The 21330-nt window shown below is 50.4% G+C and overlaps 1 protein-coding gene across 1 annotated transcript in view; it reads right to left on the bottom strand.

Moving 5' to 3' along the window:
• Positions 1 to 21330, bottom strand: part of ZNF746 (zinc finger protein 746) — a gene marked incomplete at its 5' end in the record, with an annotated part of 42114 nt that overhangs the window by 15249 nt on the left and 5535 nt on the right. Inside the window, 6 exons of the mRNA XM_040473053.1 lie at positions 6 to 657; positions 1590 to 1715; positions 2212 to 2403; positions 16393 to 16506; positions 17495 to 17621; positions 17709 to 18008. Of these exons, the coding sequence (XP_040328987.1) occupies positions 6 to 657; positions 1590 to 1715; positions 2212 to 2403; positions 16393 to 16506; positions 17495 to 17621; positions 17709 to 18008 (1511 nt within the window). The remainder of the gene's footprint in view (positions 1 to 5; positions 658 to 1589; positions 1716 to 2211; positions 2404 to 16392; positions 16507 to 17494; positions 17622 to 17708; positions 18009 to 21330) is intronic.

Here is a 21330-nt window from a genome sequence, read left to right as displayed (position 1 = left end):
CGCACCGCAGCGCGCTGCCGTCCCGCGCGCCGCCGCCCGCCGCCCCCGGCGCCCCCTCGGGCGGCCCGCAGCTGCGCTGGTGCGCGCTCAGGCTCACCTGTAGCTGGAAGCTCTTCCCGCACGTGGCGCAGGTGAAGGGCCGCCCTCCCGGCGGGGCGGCGGGGTGCTTCTTCAGGCCCGGCTTGTGGCCGAAGCCCTTGGTCCGGCCGGGGTATTTACAGGGGTCGCCGAAGGGTCTCGGGGCCTGGCTGGAGTCCAGCACGGCCTCCCCGCTGTCGGGGGAGGTGTAGGGCACCCCCTCGGGTCCAGTCCTCGGGTTCAGGCCCACGGGGGGCTTACACCGGAAATTCCAGCCCCACCGGACCCCCCCAAAGAGCCAGTCCCCCGGCGGGGTCTCCTCCTGGGCCACCGCGGGGCTGAGCTCGCCCATGTCCCGCTCTGGCCGGGCGGGCTCCCTCAGCCCCAGCACAGGGTCCTGGCTGGGGAAGGAGCCGCCCTGGTTTTCCCAGGCTCCTTCCTGGACGGGACTAGGGAAAAACCTTGTGGCTTGGCCTGGTCCAAACAGGGTCCCGTGAGCCTCCAGGTCGGTAGGATGCACTGGCGTGGCCACCACCTCCTCTTCCTGGACTTCTGTTTTTATCACAATTTTGACATCTGCTGAGAAAGGCAGAAGGACCCGGTATTGTCGCGTCCCGTACCTGCTTAAGGGAGGAGCCGATCCTTCCGTCTGGCTGTTCAGCAGCTACTCCGCTCCACCATGACCGTGAGCCCTACTCTCCCAAGCCTCAGGATCCCGTTGGGCAGAGCCCCCCCACTGGCAGTCATGCGGCCAAACCCTGGGCGAGGACCTTCACAGGTAAAGCAACCATCGCACTTGCTCACCCGGGTCCATTTTCGCTTTGGTTATTAAGGCTACTCCTGAGTTCATCCTAAGGCTGACCACTGGTGGGCACGTTTGGAATGCAGCAAGCATTCTGTGTGGCCCGCCGGCTAGTGAGAAAAATATTAGCCGATCAGTAAAACTGTGTTTGATTTTATATAAATGTACTTGACTCTCACATCCTGAAGTTTTATATCAGGGACCTGGGCTTTTAGCACAAATATGACAGGAATGAGGAAAGTAACAGATAACTGGCCTTCAAAACAGACGTAAGTGGAAAACTAATCCATAAGTTTGGTAGTTGTTCTTCCTGATCCTGGCCTTCGGACGCCTGTCTTTGGTAGTGTTGATGGGTCACAAGCGGCTCTGGTCTGGTTTGGTTTTTCCCACGCCAGCAGAGAGCCAGGACGGCTGAGCCTAGGCAGGTGATACGTCCTCTCAAGGGATCAGCTTTAGCTGGGTTGACTGGTTAGGACCATATGTGAAAGGGACAGTCGGAAACACATACGCTCTCAAGAAAGGCTGTTCGAGCTTAAGGGTTTGGAAGGAGATCAAGGACAGACTATAGAGTCCTAACGCCACATGTGACACCTAAAGGCCTGTTGGCTGAGAGGTCAGGGCAGTTCGGCAGTAAAAACGAGAGCCCTGGGCCGAGGCAGCCTTGCAGGCAGACGCGAGCCTTTCCCGCCCCCTCTCGGCCGCACCATACCTTCCGTGGAGGCTGCTGTGTTGAGCTTCAGTGTCCCGTCCGAGCATGCTGAAGAAGGGTGATGGGGAGGGAGGTCCGCCTGCCAGGAAGTGGGTGGGATCGTGGTGGAAAAGTTGGAGTGGACGCCTGCAGTGAGGACAGATCAGAGTCCGGGGGTTAGGGGAAGGAAGGGCAGGTGAGACTCTAAGATCCCACCTGGGCCTTTTCTGCGGGAGCGTAACCACCTCTCCTCTCCCGCACCCGGTTTTCTGTGGTCCCCTTCTCTGAGGCACCAGGAAGCTCGATGTCACTGCTTATTTCATGCAGGCCTCTGTAATGCGAGGCAGCTGGCAATTTGCCCTGGGGCGAGGGCAAGGCAAACAGGAGTGCAGTGGACCGAGGTCAGGCAGAGAGGCTCTGAGACGTGAGCACCACCAAACCCGGGGCGGGGGGGGGGGGGGGGGGGCACAAGGTATCATTAGGCACAGCCCCCTCCCTTCAGGGGGGAAAACTCCCCAGTAGGTCAGACCGGATGTTCAAGATCTGGGAGGCCACAGCTCCACGGTGCTTCCAGGTCCTTTCCCACACCCTGCCGTCAGCCCCCACACTTGTCCCTGTGTCTGCTTTAGCTGCGGCCACTCACCAGAGGCGGCATCTGTAGAGACGTCTCCTGCTCCGGAGTCCAGCTGGCTGAGGCCCCACGGCTCCTCCCCGATATCCGGCTGTCCGGCTGCCCAGGCCTCTACCCCCAGAGCCTGCTGCTCCTGGAGCTGGAGCTCGCCCTCCTGCTTGATCTGCATTAAGAGGTCAGGGGCAGGAACCGGGGGCCCCGAGCCTGAGAAAGGGAAAGTGCATGAACACACAGCATCAGGGCCCCTCGGCCCCGGTGGGGGACACACATCCAGCCAAGGAAACGGACAAGGGCGCTTACAAGGCTCAGATGGCAAAAGAGCCTGGTGGGAACGGAAGGCCAGAGCAAGCAGGGGCAGCGGGGCCTTCTGGGCAAAGCATGAGGTCACACAGTAGTGAGCATAGGGGAGGGTGGCAAGGAGTGAGGACTGTGACCGTGAGTTCTTAGGGCTGGATCTTTGGTCCCTGGGGAAGGCCGCGCTGCTCTGGGGAGGTCCTGCCCTCACTCTTAACACAGAAACGTTACATAAAATGTAAGCCCGAGTATCCCCCCAAACCTTACCCCTCCGCCCCCCCCCCCCGCACATGTATATGAGTGAGCATAAAACAAAGATTCCAGATATAAGAATCAAAGAGCAAATGCAAAGTCAAATCAAGAGTTGGAACAGAGGCCAGGTGACCCAGGGAGTTGCTGGAACAGGACACAGGCCTTGGAGGCTGGGCTTTGATGTCCAGGTGTGGCGAGACAGTGCTGAGCTGCCTGCGTGAAGCCAGGAGCCAGGAGGCTCTGTCCCTTCGGTGAGCTGGGAGCTGGAAATAACTCCATCCACCTGAGGGCGCTACAAGGAAGCCGCCACCTGTCTAGAGCCACGGGTGGGACAGCCACCCTAAGAAACGGGAATTTCCCCATGTCCACACCGAATTCATACTACCTACGTGGTGCAGAGACCCTAAGCTGAGAAATTCACAGAAACGCTGGCTGACCACCACGGCGCCCAGGCGCCCCCCCCCCCCCCCCCCCCCCCGCCCAGGCAATGCAAACCTGCCCATGGGGACACCCCCCCATAACTCAGGCCACAGGAGGTCCTATGAAAATAAACTCAGGCCACAGGAGGTCCTATGAAAATAAACTTACAAACCAGGAGAGCGGCCAAACAACACGAGAATCGTGGCCGAACTCACTCCCAAGAACTACGGAAAAAAGAAGCTGAAGGATATGGTGTCTTAAGTATCAGCGTGGGAGTTGACACAGCACAGCCTGTGCCCGAGGGTCACTGGTGCCAGGTCACACCATGGAGTGGCCCGGAAACCTCCAGGCCAAGGTCTTGGTGGCCCCAAGGACCAGCAGAGGTGGACAGAGAGTCTCAGGATGACAGCATCTTAAACATCTTAAATCTTTCAGGGGATGCCTGGGTGGCTAGTCGGTTAAGCGTCTGACTCTTGCTTTCAGCTCAGGTCATGATCTCACGGTTCCTGAGATCGAGCCCCCTGTCGGGCTCTGTGCTGACAGCGCGGAGGCTGCTTGGGATTCTCTCTCTCTCCCTCTCTCTCTGCTCCTCCCTGGCTTGTGCCCACACGTGTGAGCTCACTCTCCGTCTCTCTCAAAATAAATAAATAAAATTAAACATGACAAAAAAAAATAAACACAGTTCTCAGACATTACTGAGCTCACAACTACAAATCGCCACCTCAACCAGAAAAGCAGCTGCCTCAGTGGGTCAGCAGACCACACACTGCAGGATCTGCCCTGCAGAGATGTTAGGATACTGGAATTACCATATACAGAATATGGACCTTAATATATTCAGAAAAATAAAAAGGGGAGCATCTGATGAGAGTATCAAAACTGATTATAGGAGGGGTGCCTGGGTGGCTTAGTCAGTTGGGTGTCTGACTTCAGCTCAGGTCATGATCTCACGGTTTCTGGGTTCAAGCCCCGCGTCAGGCTCTGTGCTGGTGGTGTGGAGCCTGCCTGGGATTCTACCTCTCTTTTCCTCTCTGCGCCTCCCCAGTTCATGCTCTCTCTCTCTCTCAAAAATAAAATAAACAAATGTTAAAAGAAAATAGTAAAATAAAAACAGGTGGAATTAATTTTAACAATATATTTTACTTAACCCAATATATCCAAAATGTTCAGCATTTATGTATCTCATCTTTATAGTACTTTTTAAGTCACCAACAGCCACATGTGGCTAGTGCCCACCATGCTGGACATTTAAAAGGTAAAGATGATCGGACTAAAAATGAACAAGAAACCTAACTGTATGTGGTTTGCAAAAGACACGCCTACAACAGAAGGCTGCAAAAGCAGTGTAAAAGAATCAAAGCCAGAATAAAGAAAATTTTTAAAAAGATGCAGTTATCCCATATCTGATGAAATAAAATAAATTTTTTTCAATGTTTATTTTTAAGAGAGAGAGAGAGAGAGACAGACAGACAGACAGACAGAACAAGAAGGGGAGGGCAGAGAGAGAAGGAGACACAGAATCCAAAGCAGGCTCCAGGCTCTGAGCTGTCAGCACAGAGCCCAACGTGGGGCTTGAACTCACAAACCACAAGATCATGACCTGCACCAAAGTCAGAGGCTTAACCGACTGAGCCACCCAGACGTCCCAAAATAGATTTTTTTTTTAAATGTTTATTTATTTTTGAGAGAGAGACACAGAGACAGAGCACAAGCAGGGGAGGGCCAGAGAGAGAGAGGGAGATGCAGAACTGAAGCAGGCTCCAGACTCTGAGCTGTCAGCACAGAGCCCGACATGGGGCTCGAACTCACAAACTGTGACATCATGACCTGAGCCGAAGTTGGAAGCTTAACCAACTGAGCCACCCAGGTGCCCCATCAAAATAGAATTTAAAAAGAGAAATATTCACAGAAATAAAAAAAGGACCACTGTGCAAAGTTATATTGGCCAGAAAGAAAAACTAATTCTACATTTTTAATCTAATAACTTAGCTTTAAAATAATACAGCAAAACTCCAGAAGAAATAACTCCCAACTTCTCAGTGGAGTATTTCAACATACCTGTTTCTATAACTGATAAATCTAGCTGATTCAAGGTCATAGGATTCGAATACACTATTAACAAACCTGATCAAATGGACATAGTAGAATCTAAAGACAAGGAAAACTCAAGTTTTTTGAGCCACCCCGAGCAAGAAGGAGAAATGAACACTTTCTAGACCATAAAGCAAACTTTAGTCAATTTTTAAAATACTAATCTTTTAAACACTGATTTTGTAACTATAACATTAAGTTAGAAATCAATAACATATACCCCCAAACTCCTCATACCTACTAAAATTTAAAAATATCTGGGGCGCCTGGGGGGCTCAGTAGGTTAAGCGATTGACTTTGGCTCAGATCATGATCTCACAGTTTGTGGGTTTGGGCTCCACGTTGGGCTCTGTGCTGACTGACAGCTCAGAGCCTGGAGCCTGCTTCGGATTCTGTGTCTCCCTCTCTCTCTCTACCCCTCCTCCACTCACACTCTGTCTCTCTCTCTCTCTCTCTCTCTCTCTCTCTCTCTCTTGAAAATAAACATAAAAAAAAATCTGTTTTCTAAATAATTCAAGACTCTAAGGAGAAATCACAATGAAAATTAGAAGATATTTGGAACCCAATGCTAACGAAAATATAATTTATCAAAATATGTGAGTTGCATCTACAATGGTACTTAGAGGGAATCTTATGACCTTGTATATTTATATTAAAAAGAGAAGACGGGTTGAAAATTAAGGGTCAGGGCAAGATGCTGGAAAAGAAATGACATGCACAACAAAACCCTTTAAAAACTAGAAGACAGGGATGCCTGGGTGGCCCAGCCAGTTGAGTCTGGCTCTTGATTTTGGCTCAGTCACGATCTCACAGTTTGTGTGGAGCCTGCTTGGGATTCTCTCTCTCTCTCTCTCTCTCTCTCTCTCTCTGACCCTCCCCCACTCGTGCACACACACTCTCTCAAAATAGATAAACATTAAAAATAAAATAAATAAAAAGTAGAAGACAGGCAACAATACAAGAGCATAAATTAATAAAAGAGAAAACAAAGATAGAATACAGAGAGCCAAAAGTTGGTTCTTTGAAGAGACTATTAAACCGTTACATCTATTAAGAAAAAAAGGAGAAAGCACTGATAACTGACATGAAGAATGGAAAAAGAACAGAATTATAAACACAGCAGAGATCAGAAGATGGTTTTATGAATGTTACTCCAAGTCATTTGGAAACTCTGGGGAGGTGGACAAATTTCTTAGAAAAACTAGAATTTGCTAAAACTGACTAAAAAGTGATAGAAAACCTGAATAGTCCTATCCCTATTAAAGAACTTCAGTCAGTAGACCAAAATCTCCCCCCACAAAGACCACTTGAGGCCCAGATGGCCTCACTGGTATTCTCTACTCAACATTCAAGGAACGGATAATTGCAATATTACACAAACGCTCTGAGAAAATAAAAACGGAGGGAATACGTCATAGCTTATATCAAAACCAGACAGTCTGAAAAAGTAAAATAGGCCAGTTTCACTCATGAACAAAGATTCAAAAATCCTAAACAACTAGCATACTAAATCCAGAATCCAGCAGTGTATATAAAGGTTCATGACTAAGTTAGGTTTATTCTCAGATCACAGGATTGATTCAACAATAGAAAATCACATAATTTGCCGTATTAGCAGGTTAATGGAGGAAAAATCACATAATCATCTCAACAAACACCAGAATAGCATTCTATAAAAATTCAACATCTTTCCTTATTAGAAATATCTCATCAATTGGAAATACGGGAAACTTCTTTAACTTCATGAAGGCTACTGATAAACAAAACCTTTAACAAATGTTAGACTCAATGTGAAAAGTTAATAAGCATTCTCTTTAAAATCATGAACCAAGGATACCTGCTATCGCCACTTTTATTTCAGCCAGCACAATAAGACAAGAAAAAAATTAACCGTAAAGATCTGAAAGGAGACAAAACATTCGTATTACTCATAGATGATAGGATTATCTTTTCAGGAGATCTGAGAATCATCAGACAATTATTAGCAATGTTATTAGCATTAATGAGAATGTGAGCAAGGTTTTTAGGTAGAAATATCAGTAAATGAAATACAACTGTATTTTTGTATGCTTTCCAAAAGGGTTTTAAGGGAGCCTATCAACTACCATTTTTCTTCCCTGTCGTGGATCTTAACAGAGAAAATAAAACAAAAGAGGAAGTCAGGTGAGGGTAAACTGTTTTTATTACATAATGATAGCTGAGGATTATCAGTGCACAAGAGGGTTCCTAGTACTGACTCTAGGACAGGAAGTCCCCTACCTGACCGCAGTGAAGGAACCTGTCCCCTGTGGGTGACCAGCTGCCCCAGGGGAGGAGGACGGACAAACAAGGACTGTCCCTGGTGGGCCCCCTGGAGGGGATGCCTGGGGGCAGAGAGGGATGTCACATAACTGAGCCGCTGCGAGAGATAAAGTGCCTGGAGAGGAGTGTTTCCTGCCCCGCAGCTCTAGCAAACATCGGCAACAGATAGAAGAAGCATGTTAACAAAAGGCACCACTGGTAATAATGATTTAAAAAAAATACAACGAAAGGGGCGCCTGGGTGGCTCAGTCGGTTCAGCTCAGGTCACGATCTCACAGTTCGTGGGTTCGAGCCCTGCATTGTTCTCTGCATCTCTCTCGCTCTCTCTGCTCCCGTTCCCCCCCCCCAACTCATTCTTTCTCTCTCTCTCTCTCTCTCTCTCACAATAAATAAATAAAACTTAAGAAAAATTCAAGAGAAAAAACTAAAAAAAAAAAAAAAAAAAAAGAAAGAATAAAAATAAACACTAGGAACCTAGTAACATACCTAATAACAACAAAAACAAGATCTTTTGGGGGGAAAATTTTAAAACTTCAATGAGAGAGTACAGACGAGCTGAACGGAGGGGCTTCAGACATTCACAAATAACACGAATAACGGCAAAGGAGTCCGTTGTCTCCAACGGGCATAATAGACTGAGTGCAACTCCAACCACAATCCCAGCTGGATTTTTCACAGAACTTATTATAAGGCAATTGAGAAGCTGACCTCAAAGAACAAAGGAAAAGACCCGAAGCACTGGTGTGGAGGGACCAGGCTCCCACCTCCCACCGCCAGGGAAATCCAGCCCCGACAGACTCAGCGCTTGAATGCGGAAGGCAGAACCTTTAGAAGAAAATGTGAGATGGTGTATCGCAACCTCGAGGTAGGGAAGATTTCTTACTAGTTTACGACATAAAAAGGACAAACCATAAAGGTAAAAACTAGTAAATCCCGGTACATTAAAATCAAAAGCATCTGTTCTTTAAAATATACCGTGACCGGAGAAGGTATCGGCAATACACATACCTGACAAGAAGATTAATACTCAGAACATGAAAGGAGCGCTTACAAATCGGTAAGTAAAGGGAAAACAACTTACAAGAGAAATGGACAACAGACATACTCAACAGGCATTTCACAGAAAAGGAAAGGTAAGTGGCCTGGAAGCGGGGGACGTGATGTGCAATCTCACTAATTAGGAAAATGCACGTGGTAAAATACGACTTTTAACCCGGTTCACTCCCACCAGATGGGCAGAAGCGAGGACGCAGGCATTTCCGGGGCTGGCGAGGATGAGGTGCCGCGGACGTCTGGGCACCGCTGGCGGGTGCCTGGTGGCAGTGTCGCTTTGAACACTCAGACGTCACCTGGAAAAGTCGAACATGCATCTTTCCTAGGCCCCGGCAGTTCCACGCCCGGGTCTACACCTAGAGGAAGTTTTGCGCACGCGTAACGATGTTCCCAACATCACTGTTCCTAAAAGCAAAAAAGTTAGAAACAAGACAAACGCCCATCAGCAGAAGGAAAAAATGCGCTGTGTCATAGTCATAAGAGAGAAACCCATGAAGTGGTGAAAAGGAACGGACATCAGCTGTACCGCATCAGCAGGGACGACGCTCAGAATCAAGGTCAAACGAAAGGATACAGATGGTATAATCTGTACCAAGTTCAACTTGAAGACTAGAGATGGTGTGGTGTCATTCAAAAAAGGTTCACAATGGCATTTAGGAATATACACATAAGGAATGAAAAATGTAAAGAAAACCAAGGGACTGGTCATATCTACTTCTGAATTTTCTGTTTATCTGTAAAAGGAAGGGAGGGGGATGGGATCAGAGAATGACAATGGGGCCATGGAAGGTTCTGGCTGTGTTCTATTTCTGATGCTGGGTATTGAGACTATGGGTGTTTACTATGATTCTCCAAGGGTCACATGGATTTTGTTCTGTATGTATTTGCTAATGTTATGTATGATACACGGTTACAATGTTTTAAAGAAACAAAACAAGGGGCGCCTGGGTGGCGCAGTCGGTTAAGCGTCCGACTTCAGCCAGGTCAAGATCTCACGGTCCGTGAGTTCGAGCCCCGCGTCGGGCTCTGGGCTGATGGCTCAGAGCCTGGAGCCTGTTTCCGATTCTGTGTCTCCCTCTCTCTCTGCCCCTCCCCCGTTCATGCTCTGTCTCTCTCCGTCCCAAAAATAAATAAACGTTGAAAAAAAAAATTTAAAGAAACAAAACAATATTAAAAAAGAAAAAAAAAACCATTTGATACAACATAATACTTGCTCACAATAGCTTTAGCCAGAAGTGGAAGGAAACTTCTATAAACTTATAATAAGAGTACTATCGAAAGTCTATGGCAAAAACCATCCTTAACTGCTGAGACCTTCAAAGCACCTCACAGATAAGGATGCCAGCTATCTCTGGAACTGCTCGGCAATGTCCTAGCCAAACTGCTGGATGAGAAAAATAAAGTTACAACAATTTAAAAAGAAGAGATAACTTTTGTGTTATCTGTGGAGGGTACAATTGCCTACATTAAAAAAAAAAACAAAAAAAACAAAAAAAACACACCAAAAAACCATGAGAACCTAAATTGGCAAATCATTAGAATAAGAAAGTTGAATAACAGTTGTTTTTTACTAAAGAAAGTCAACAGCAGAGCTGTGTACCTGTGATAACTATTTAAAATGTAGGGAGGGGAGGGTAGGTGATGGGCATTGAAGAGGGGCATCTTTTGGGGTGAGCACTGGGTGTTGTATGGAAACTAATTTGACAATAAATTTCATATAATAAAAAGTGTAATTAATGTAAAAACCCCATTCACAATAGACACAACGATCAGAGAAAACTGAAGCCTTCTTCAAGCACACACAGAAGCCTTCGTTAAACGAGTCTTCCCATGGGTAGAGGGGCTCATATTGTAATAAGGGTAATTCTCCAGAAATGAAATTATACAGTAAATGCAATTGCGATCAGAATGCCAGCTGGATTTTCTGAGAACTTGACATAAAGATTCTGAAACTCATATAGGAGAACAAAGGCCCAAGAAGAACAAAAGCCACGGAAAGTTCTGGAGAGCAAGTAGGGAAGGCTTAGTCTTCTAGGTACGAGGGCTTATTATGAAGCTAAAACAGTGCATGTTGGCATAGAGACCAAGACCCAAAAAACAGAATAAAGAGCCCAGAAAATGTGCCTGTGTGTATGGGAACCCGGTTCACGACCAAACTGGCAGTACAAATCATTGGAGAAAAGAAAGAATCCTCAGCAAACTTTGTTGAGAAATCAGATACCCTTGTGGGGAAAAACATTTTTCATTCTCCCTTGCAACCTACACATATATTAATTCTTGATAAACACTTAAATGTGAAAAGCAAAACTCTGAAAGTTTTATAAGAAGGTAGAGGCGAATGTCCTTCTGACCTGGAATGAGGTAGGGAAGGCTATCTTAAGATAGAAAAAGCAGATCATAAAGGAAGAAATGGGTAAGTTTGATTCAACCCAAAATCAAGACTTCTACACAAGGCACTACAAACTTAGAAGACCTGATACAGACTGGGAGATGTTTTGTAATGCAAATAACAGACAAAGGGTTAGTATCCAGAACCTATGTAAAGCCTGAATCGATAAGAGAGTGAAAACCAGAAAAAGACAATTTGCAAAGAAACCAAATAAACGTGAAAAGGAGGCTCCATCTCCCTAAGAGTTGGGGAAATGCAAATGAAAACGATGCCGTTCATTTCAACCTCCATCAGACTGGCGAGAGTCTAACGACGAAAGTGGGCAAAGCTGTAAGAAAACAGGTACTCAGAACTACTGAAGGGAGAGGGACACGCTGGTGTAACCATGGCAACAGCAGAGGTGTAGACAAGTGTGCCCTGTGATGCAGGGGTTCCTCTCCGGGTCTATTCCCCAGAGAGTCTGCGGCTCATGGACACAGAGAGACAGGTGTAAAACTGCCCACTGCAGCACCACTTGTGAGAGGGAAAAATCACACACAGCGGAAGTGCAAATCAACAGACCAGTGGATAATAAATGTAATGCGGTTGCTTTGGGGATAGTAAGCATCTGTTAAAATGAATGGACTTGATCTATATGCATCAAGGGAGATAAACCTGAAATACTGAATATTGTGATATACTGAAATAGTGATAAATATAATGACATTGACATAACTTTCCAAAACCTGCAAAACCACATTGTATATTGTTTATGGCTACATATACACATAGTAGTTTTAAATAAAAGTTTTACAGTGGGATGGATGGGCAAAAGACATGAGTAGACACTTTTCCAAAGACATCCAGATGGCTAACAGACACACGAAAAGATGCTCAACATCACTCATCATCCGGGAAAGACAAATCAAAACCACGGTGAGATACCACCTCTCACCTGTCAGAATGGCTGACATTAACAACTCAGGCAACGACAGATGTTGGCGAGGATGCAGAGAAAGAAGAACCCTTTTACAATGCTGGTGAGAATGCGAGCTGGTGCAGCCGCTCTGGAAAACAGTGTGGAGGTTCCTCAAAAAGTTAAAAATAGAACTACCCTACGACCCAGCAATTGCACTACTAGGCATTTATCCACGGCATACAGGTGTGCTGTTTCGAAGGGACATGTACATCCCCATGTTTATAGCAGCACTATCGACAATAGCCAAAGTATGGAAAGAGCCCAAGTGTCCACTGATGGATGAACGGATAAAGAAGATGTGGTGCGTGTGTGTGTGTGTGTGTGTGTGTATACACGTATATACACACATATATACATATACATATATATACGCATACATACATACATACATACATACATGGAGTATTACTCGGCAACCAAAAAGAATGAAATCTTGCCATTTGCAACTATGTGGATGGAACTAGAATGTATTATGCAAATGAAGTAAGTCAGAGAAAGACAAATATCATATGATCTCACTCCTATGTGGAATTTAAGATACAAAGCAGATGAGCATAAGGGAAGGGAAGCAAAAATAAGATAAAAACAGAGAGGGAGACAAACCATAAGAGACTCTTAAATATGGAGAACAAACTGAGGGTTGCTGGAGGGGAGGTGGGGGGGGGGGATGGGCTAAACAGGGGATGGGCATTAAGGAGGGTCCTTGTTAGGATGAGCACTGGGTGCTATATGTAAGTGACAGATCAGTAAATTCTATTCCTGAAATCATTATTACACTGAATGTTAACTAGCTTGGCTTTAAATTAAAAACAAAAAATAATACAAAACATAAAATGTGGATGGAAAGGATAAACACCAACTTTAGGACAACTGGTTACCATAGGGAGGAGTGAGTCTAGGAAATCTAACAAGGAATTTAACACACATATTTTAACACGCAGATATTTTAAATTACATAACACCACAGACACTCAACAAATAACTATTGAACTCCTACTCTGTGCTAGGCGGTATTCTAGGTGCCTGTAATGATCATATGAACAAAAGACATACAGGTTCTTGTCCTCGTGAAATTTACTGGCCATACATAAATCTGTAAACATGAAATCCATAATCTCTCTCTATGTGAAATACATATAATATCTGTATCTCCATCAATTCGGTAAATATGAACTATATATAACAATCTAGAAATATACATAATAGATGACACCATCTGCTACGGAACAAACCAAAGCAGGAGAAGGAGACTGGAAATTCTGGGGGGGGGGGGGGGGGGGGGCCACAATTTTCAACAAGCAGAGACCCAAAGGAGGTAAAGGGTGGAGCTGGGAAGTATCTGAGGGGCATTCCTGGCAAGTGCAAAGGCTTGGAGCCTGGAGCAGCCTGCGGTGTTGGGGGAAAGCGAGGACGGTGTGGCTGGAACAGAGGGAGTGGGACATAGAGAAATGAGCCAGAGTCTCTGAGTCAGTGAGAAGCCAGTAAGGGGTTGTGAACAGAAGAGTGTAGGACTTGCTCTGGGGGATTAAGGCAGGAGCAGGTATGCTGGTTGGAAGGTGACCGCAGGAGACGATGGCCTCAGGGTAGAGTAGAGGTGAGGCGGGACGGCACTCTGCACAAGTCTGAAGGGGGTGCCAGCTACTAGGATTTCCCGATGGATATGGGTGTGAGAAAGCGTTGGGCTGACTCCCGGGTCCTGGCCTGCACCTGCAGGGTGGACAGCTGTCTACTGTGGCAGGGGAGAGGAAGACGTGTCTGGTGGGGGTTGGGGGGGGGGGAGGAGGTGGAGCTCAGCGGGGTGTGCAGAACTGAGGGAGGGGCGAGGCAAGAGGCACACCGGTGGCACGTGGAGCTCTCAGAGCCACTGCTGGGATGGCAGAGCAGGGGCCTGGGCGGAGGTGGGAGGGCACCCCAACGGTTCAAGGTCAGAAAGAACACCAGGAATAGCACAGGAAAGGTGTTAAGTGAGGCAGGAGGAAACCAGGAAGGTTTCCTGTCAAAGAAGTGAATCTGGGAAGAGAGTGATCAATGGTGACAAATGTCCCAAAGTAACGCCACGAGGGTCCCTGGTGGCCTTGCCAGGAATGTTGATGGAAGGGCTTCAAGAGCAGGAAGAGGAATGGGAGAAAGCGGGCGCTGGAGGACAGCGACTGTGGACAGTGTGACACGAGGAGGGCAGAAGTGGGATGGCAGGGCTGTGGGGTCAAAAGTGGTCTGTTTCCAAATCGGGCATCCGACGGCAGGGGCAGATGCTGGTGGAAGGATGAGGGAGGAGGCCAGACTGGATCTAGCGTCCAGCAGAGGCAGGCCTTTGGCAGGAGGGATGGCCACAGCAGCGAACAGAGAACAGGGCACAGGTGAGGCAGACAGGCTGCTGGGGTGGGAAGGCCACGAGGTTTGTTTCTTTTTGTTTCAAACAGTATTTTTTCAACATGAAAATCCTTCTAAGTCCGGGGGCCAAAAAAAGAACAGACGGTGAGTGATCCGGCCTGCAGGCCACAGTCTGCCAACCTCTGGGCAACTGAGTGGACCAAGGAGACACCGTGCGACCCCGGAGCAGTGCTGAAGCCCCCAGGGTTGCAGGTGAGGAAGAGAAGGCTCATGGGGTTTTCTGAAGCCACGTGCAGCTGCGTGGGAACAGGTACACCACAGGCAGATGGATCTAACCGGGATTATAGTTCTGCCAGGTGAACACACAAGAGGCGTGACGGGGGGATGACACCAGTGGACCAGAGCCCGGGCTGGGCAAGGAGGAACTGAGGACTAGCTGGGCAGTGGAAGGGCCAGATGCTGGAGTCAGGGTACCGGGCAGAGCAATCTGCAAGGAGGAGCACTAGGGCGCCGGGTTCAAGTCAAGAAGATGGGAAGGCTGCCTCAGGGGCAGGACCTCCGGGTGGGTGGTGGAGAGCGAGTGGAGGGTGGGGGCAAAGGAACAGAGAGGCTGCGGTGCTCAGAGCGCCATCCTGGGGACGTGCCATCGCTAGCAATGCTGGCAGGGGCGGAGATGAGGTCCGCGGAAGGCGGTAGGAAGACGGGAGGCGTCTGATTGAAAGGTGGGGGTTTGCAGGGAGGAGGGGAGACCAGCACAGAGGCAACACAGAGGCGCAGGGACACCAGTGCCTTCCGGGCCAGGGCTGAGCGGGACGCGGGGCAGGGGCGGGCAGCAGTGAATGCAGGGCCCGGGGAAGCCATCCGAGCAAGAATGGGTGGGGTGGGGACGCTCCGGGAAGAGCGTGAAGATCTGGTCTTGCTGGGGACGGAGTCCCCACGAAGCAGGGCGGGAGAATTTAGGAACTGAAGTGGAGACGAGGTCTGTCGAGGGCATGCCCAGCCCAGAAGGGGTGAGGAGCGAGTGGGGTCCCGCCAGCAGCCACGGTATTTCCGGGGCTCCTCTTCCCTCTCATGAATGACAGGGTGGAAACCAGAGAGGCCCCCGCGTAGATGTTATAAGGAAAATGAACAAACCCACGGTGGGCCTCCCCCGCAGGCTAGGAAGCCGGGCAGGTGTCCGATCCCTCTTCTCCAACCACATGGCGCCCTGCCCAGTCGCGCCGCTGTGCTCCGCTTCCAGCTCTGCCCTTGGCACCTAGCAAGGACTCAGGGGCCGTCCGTGGGGCCGTCTGGGGAACTAAACTGGTGAACGCTTTCCCGACACCTCTACGCACCGCCTGCTCTGGCTGGGCGAACCTCTCATTGCGATGGAGCAGCAAACAGGGAAAACACATTTCGTTAATCACAGATTAAACACAGGTAGACTTTTCAGTAACGTAGGGGTTCGGACCACAGGGGATCCTGAGGCAGGTGGGACAGACGAGGCGGTTCTGTGGAGAAAGCAGGCTCGAGCCTGCACAGGTGGGGTCTCCCGGTCAGTGAGGGACTGTCACCCCTTACACCTGTCTGGGGCATCACGCTGGTGATCAGGCTCTTCTCACGCATCCACCTGTCCTTTCTTTAACTTTCAAAGGTGCGGACTGGCTCCAGGAAAAGCTGAGACCGTGACCCAGGGTGTCCAGATTCACCTTAAATAAATCTGTGGTTCTAATCACGTTGAAACATGTGACCGGCCGATGAGATCGGCTCTTGGATGGGGGTAAGGCTGGCTTTTCATAAAACTGAGAAAGAAATTTTGTCTTCGACACACTCCTACCTTCCCTCTCAGTGACTTCTTCCCTCTTCCCCTAATTCCGGGCCCTGGCTCTGTCTGTCTTCTGGAAAGCTAGGTTTCCTGCCTGTTTCCCCGCTGGGAAGTATTCCTGGAGTGTTTGTTGAACAGGCTGTAGGTCATAACTCAACTATTAAAAAACAGATTTAAAACATTCGAGGCTGAGGTTTCTCCTTGGCTCTTCCTGGAAAGAAAGTCATGCCCTCCCTGGCCCTCTACTTTCCCGTTCCCACCTGACTGCCTGGCGTCCCTGGCCTTCTCTCAGCCCCTCACCTGGACTCGGGTCCACAGGAACATCTGGAACCTTCGGGGCGGTGCGACGCCAGCTGCACGGCTCCTTCCCCTGTTCGGTCTGGGAGAGGACCTCAGGCTTGGAGATGGCGTAGTCTGAGGAAAGATAGGAAGGTTAGCTTTTGCCACGTGGTTCCATTCAGAGCTGGGGACAGGCAGCCTGGGAATCCAAGAATGGCCAAGAAACGAAACTTCTAGATTAGTAAAGAGTCCTGGTTCTCAACCATGGGCAATTTTGTCTCCTAGGGGACATCTGGCAGTCTGGGAGACATTTTTATTTTATTTTAATTAAAAAAATTTTTTTGTAATGTTTATTCATTTTTTTGAGAGAAAGAGAGAGAGAGAGAGAGGAGAGAGGAGACACAGAATCCAAAGCAGGCTCCAGAATCTGAGCTATCAGCACAGAGCCCGATGCGGGCCTCGAACCCACGAACCGTGAGATCGTGACCTGAGCCGAAGTCAGACGCTCACTGAACCACCCAGTCGCCTCCCTTCAAGCTAAAATCTAACGTCACACTTGCGCCTGTTCCCATCCGCACTGAGCGTGCCTTATTGCCTTCAGGTCTGGGTCACGCAGAAACCATCCCAAGAGGAAAGAAGCCCAGGAAGAAACAGCCTCTTGGGGTTACCCCATGTGGAGAGTGACAGGGGCCCTGGGAGCTGTGGGGGCAGAGGGGAAGCATGGTCTGCCCGTATTGTCCACTAAACTGGAGGAGTGTCACCATCAAGGCCACACGCCCCAGTAAGAGAAGGCTAAAAGAAAGTGGATCGATTCCTTCCTGGACCCGAGAACGGTCAGAGGTTTTACACTCCGTCTCAGCAGGACAGAGAAGTCCATGCTCCATGCCTGCTTGAGAGAAACACCACCACGCCTCTCTGTCCGGCCACCCGTGAACTTCACCAGCTAGAGGAAGCTTTCCACTCAGTCACCCGGTGCTCCTCTACGGTGAGAGGAGGTAACGCCCGGCACGGTCAAAGCTTCTAGTGATTTACGCACCCTTGTGGCAAAGCCCGCCAGCACGAGGAGAGAGGTTTGGGGACACTCAAAATCACATTTAGCAGAAAACTGAGCATCGCGCCTTACCCAGGGACACCAGCGTCTCGTAGTTGCCCCGCATCACGTGCTTGTAGAGCTCCTTCTGCCACTCGTCCAGCTTGCCCCACTCCTGCTCAGAGAAATACACGGCCACGTCATCAAAGGTCACGGGCACCTGGAACCACAAGCACCACGTGCGCTCACCCACACGCTTACGGGCACGGCCCTGTGCGCTGTCCCACCCCCAGTGCCCGAGGGGTACCTTGGGGGCCTCCCCCTTGCTGCCCGGGGGCAGCCGCAGGATCCAGAAGTTCCTGTTTCTCAGCAGGTTCTCCATGTTCTCCAGCCGCCTCTGCAGCAGCCCGTACTCCTGCAGCAGGGTCCCCAGCACGGCCCACTTGCCCTCCAGCTGGTTCCCGAACTCCACGGCCGTCTTCTCGCAGTCCGCCAGCTTCTTCTCGGCCATCCCAGTTCGACCTTCGAGGGACAGCAGGCGGGCAGCCTGCGACTCGATCTTCCTCTCCATGGCCTGAATTGTGGCTGCCATTGTCCACGGAGAAATCTTTCGGAAACAAGGAGAAGTCCACCATCATCCGTGCCGTCCACCGTGTGCCTTGAGCCCATCTCTGCTAGGGGTTGGGGGGCTGGGCCGGGGGTAGGGGTGGGGTGTGTGTGCGGAGCACAAAGGGAAAGCGGGGACGCCCTGTGCCACACGCCAGATCGCGGCCTGGTGATCGGCTCCTCTGGGGGACTCAGACACCACGGCTGTTTGGGCTGGCGCCTTCCCTCCAGGCCTCTGTAGCACACCTTGCACACCCGGATCCCAGCGTTCACTGCCCTGCCCATTAATCTGCATCTGCCTGCGGGGGCTCTCTGGAGCATCTTCCGCAGCACAGTGCGCGGCCCGCGGAAGGCGCTCAGTGCAGTTCTGCTAATAAACAGTGACTTAGCCCTGCTGGCTCATTTCAGCGCATAAATAGTAAACTGCAGATTTACTAGAGCCCAGCCTGCACTTCCCATCGTAATCGCACAGGAACTGTCTACTGATGATGACCTAGCAACACACACACACACACACACACACACACACACACACACACACAAACAAAAAACAGCTGGTTCACTGAACCGGCACAAACATGAGCATTGCTCAACTGCCTTTTTTTTTTTTTTTTTTAAAGTATCTTGTGTCTCTCTTTTTTTTTTTTAATTTTTTTTAATGTTTGTTTATTTTTGAGAGAGTCAGAGCACAAGTGGGGGAGGGACAGAGACAGAGGGAAACACAGAATCCAAGGCAGGCTCCAGGCTCTGAGCTGTCAGCACGGAGCCCGACGCGGGGCTCGAACCCACCAGCTGGGAGATCGTGACCTGAACCGAAGTCGGACACTTAACCAACTGAGCCATCCAGGCGCCCCTCGTGTCTCACTCTAATAAACATAAAAATCAAACAGCTAATTCCTCTCCCTCCAGTGCAATCTGATTTTATCCCCTCCCCAACTGCTCCTCCTTAAACTAATAAAAACCGCCGTTACTGCAAATCTCCACCAGCCAAGAGTTAGACTCTTTGACACAGGTGGCATTGGTGGGTCAAGGGGTCAAAAGGGGTCAAAAGCAACCCAGGTCCCCTGGGTCCCTGGAGAGTCTGATTTTGTCACTCGTGGTATCCAGCCCCTCCCAAAGGGAGAATTAGTCTCAGACATTTTTGTAGCCACCCCAGAATCAATGACACACCTGACAGATTGGGGAAGAAGGTAAAAACATGCCATGAGGTTAGACTTTTATATATACGATAACCGTCATAAGGCTTCCCCCAAGCAGTGACTTCCCTGTTGCTGGAAAGTTCGCATGGTAGCCTGAATGACCTGATTGGCAGCTGGGGACCCTGAGGAAAGGGCTCATTTTGATCTGGGTACGGGCTGAACCACCTGACTGACCCACATCTGAAGGTGGGACCGGCCGGTCAGGGAGGAGGTTTAGATATTTGTGCCTCCTTCTGGCGGTGCCTGAGGATGGACGGCTCCTTACAACGTTCTGGAAACCAGTCCTCAACAAATGGTCGGTGCCTAATAGGAACGAGTGAGGGCTCCTTTGGAGAAAGTCACTGAGAACAACATGGGTGGACGCTTCAGATAATAGGGAGAGGAAGAGAGTGTGAGCAGTGATGGGGGCAGCGTGGGGGGGGGGGGACTGTCAAGCACCCTCAGTGCTTCTGTGGCTGTTAGGAGGCCACACCAGATGACCTCTGAGCTGAAGAAGGGCTTCACCTGGCTCTCAGAGGATGGGGAGGAGCTGGAGAGGCAGAGAACCATTGGAGGGAAGCTGGATGTGGGCGGGACTCTAGCTCTCAAGGGGTAGGTGTTTCTGCCTCGAGGCTACAGGGGCTGAACTGGGCTGGCACCTTGGGCCACCCTTCATGACGGCGACCATCCCTTCCCTTGCCCACGTGTCCTTTCCTATCAACCACCGCCATCTGACCCCAGCCTCCCAAGAGTTTGCTCCAGGAGCATCCACTCACTTCATCACCTGGCATCTCAGTGCACTTGACTGCCATTATCCCAATCTTTGCGTTGCAGGAAAAGGACATCTGCGTAAACTACTTTACGACTAGCAAGGCACAGTTTTCTTACATTTTAATGGGGCAGGGAGCCCCGTATAAGGGCTTCAGACTATTTAGTGGGAGGTGGTGACTGTTTGTGCTCAGGCCCAGCTCCTTACTGAACGGTGGGTGGATAATATGGGGCTGTCCTGAGACTCCTGCCAGGGAAGCGGAAAGTCCATGCTTCAGGGGAGCGGATGGTAAGAGAACTCCAAATCCTTCAAGGAATTCCCACCCATATGATGAAGTCCAGGCATCAAACCCCCTTCCAACCCTTCTCTCCCACTGCAGCCTTCTCTCCCACTGCCTCCCTACCAAAACCGTCTTCTGGTGCAGGGGGCTGCCTTCTGGTCCTTGAACATGGGGCCCCCCCCCCCCCCCCCCCCCCCGGTGGGGGGGGGGGGGGGCCCTTTGGGCCTTGAACCCCCCCCCCCCCCCCCCCACCGCTTCCTCTCTGTGCTCCAGCCCACCTCCCGACCTGGAAAGCTCCACTGGTCCGCCCAGCCTGATGAAATCCTAGCCTTCCCTAAAAGCCCAGCTCAAATCACAGAAGCACAAGCCAGGGAGGGGTGCCAGTCCCTCCCTCTCCTTCCCCTGCACTCCCACAGCCCCTTTCTACTTCAGTGCAGGAACCACTCACCTCTGTTTTGCATCCTTAACACCAGTGTACCTGTCTGCTTCCCCCAAAACACAATGCGGCCCCGAAAACGGAGCAACTGTGTCTTTTCACACACTTTCTAGCTGTGCGATCCCAGGCAAGTTAACTTCTCCAGGCCTCGGGTTTTTCTTTTGTATGACAGAACGAGCACCTACCCCACAGGTTTGTTGTGAGGACAAAATAATGCCTAACAGGGCTGGTGCCTGCCTGCTTCTAAGAGAGGGAGCAGCTGTCTTCCGCCCCGACCTCGATGGAGCCGGGCACTCGGTGTGCGCGCCATCCAAGCCGCTTCGGACGCCTCCCAGGTGCCACCAGGCCGCTGGGGGGAGCTGGGGGGTAGGGAGCGCCGAGGCAGAGCGGTGGGGAGAGAAAGGAGCCGCGGGGTGGGGGGCGCGGAGATGGAGGGGCCGGCGGATGGGGCGGGGGCAGGAAGCCGCGGAGGGCTGCAGGAACTCGGCGTGCGGCGGCCTCCGCTGCGGGGACGGTCGGTTCCGCCCTGCTCAGGCTCGGCCGCGAATGGGGGGGCCCGGCCGGCGGGCGCCGTAGGCCCCGGCGGACCCCGCGCCCCGCTCGCCGGAGCCCAGGCACGGAGGCCCGGCCCGGCCCACGGAGCCCCTCCCCAGGGCCTGT

The sequence above is a fragment of the Herpailurus yagouaroundi genome, unplaced genomic scaffold, assembly GCF_014898765.1.
Source record: "Herpailurus yagouaroundi ecotype Mexico unplaced genomic scaffold, PumYag 100, whole genome shotgun sequence".
Lineage (NCBI taxonomy): Eukaryota > Metazoa > Chordata > Mammalia > Carnivora > Felidae > Herpailurus > Herpailurus yagouaroundi.
The sequence above is the reverse complement of the archived record's forward strand: the minus strand, read 5'-3'. Positions and strand labels throughout refer to the sequence as shown.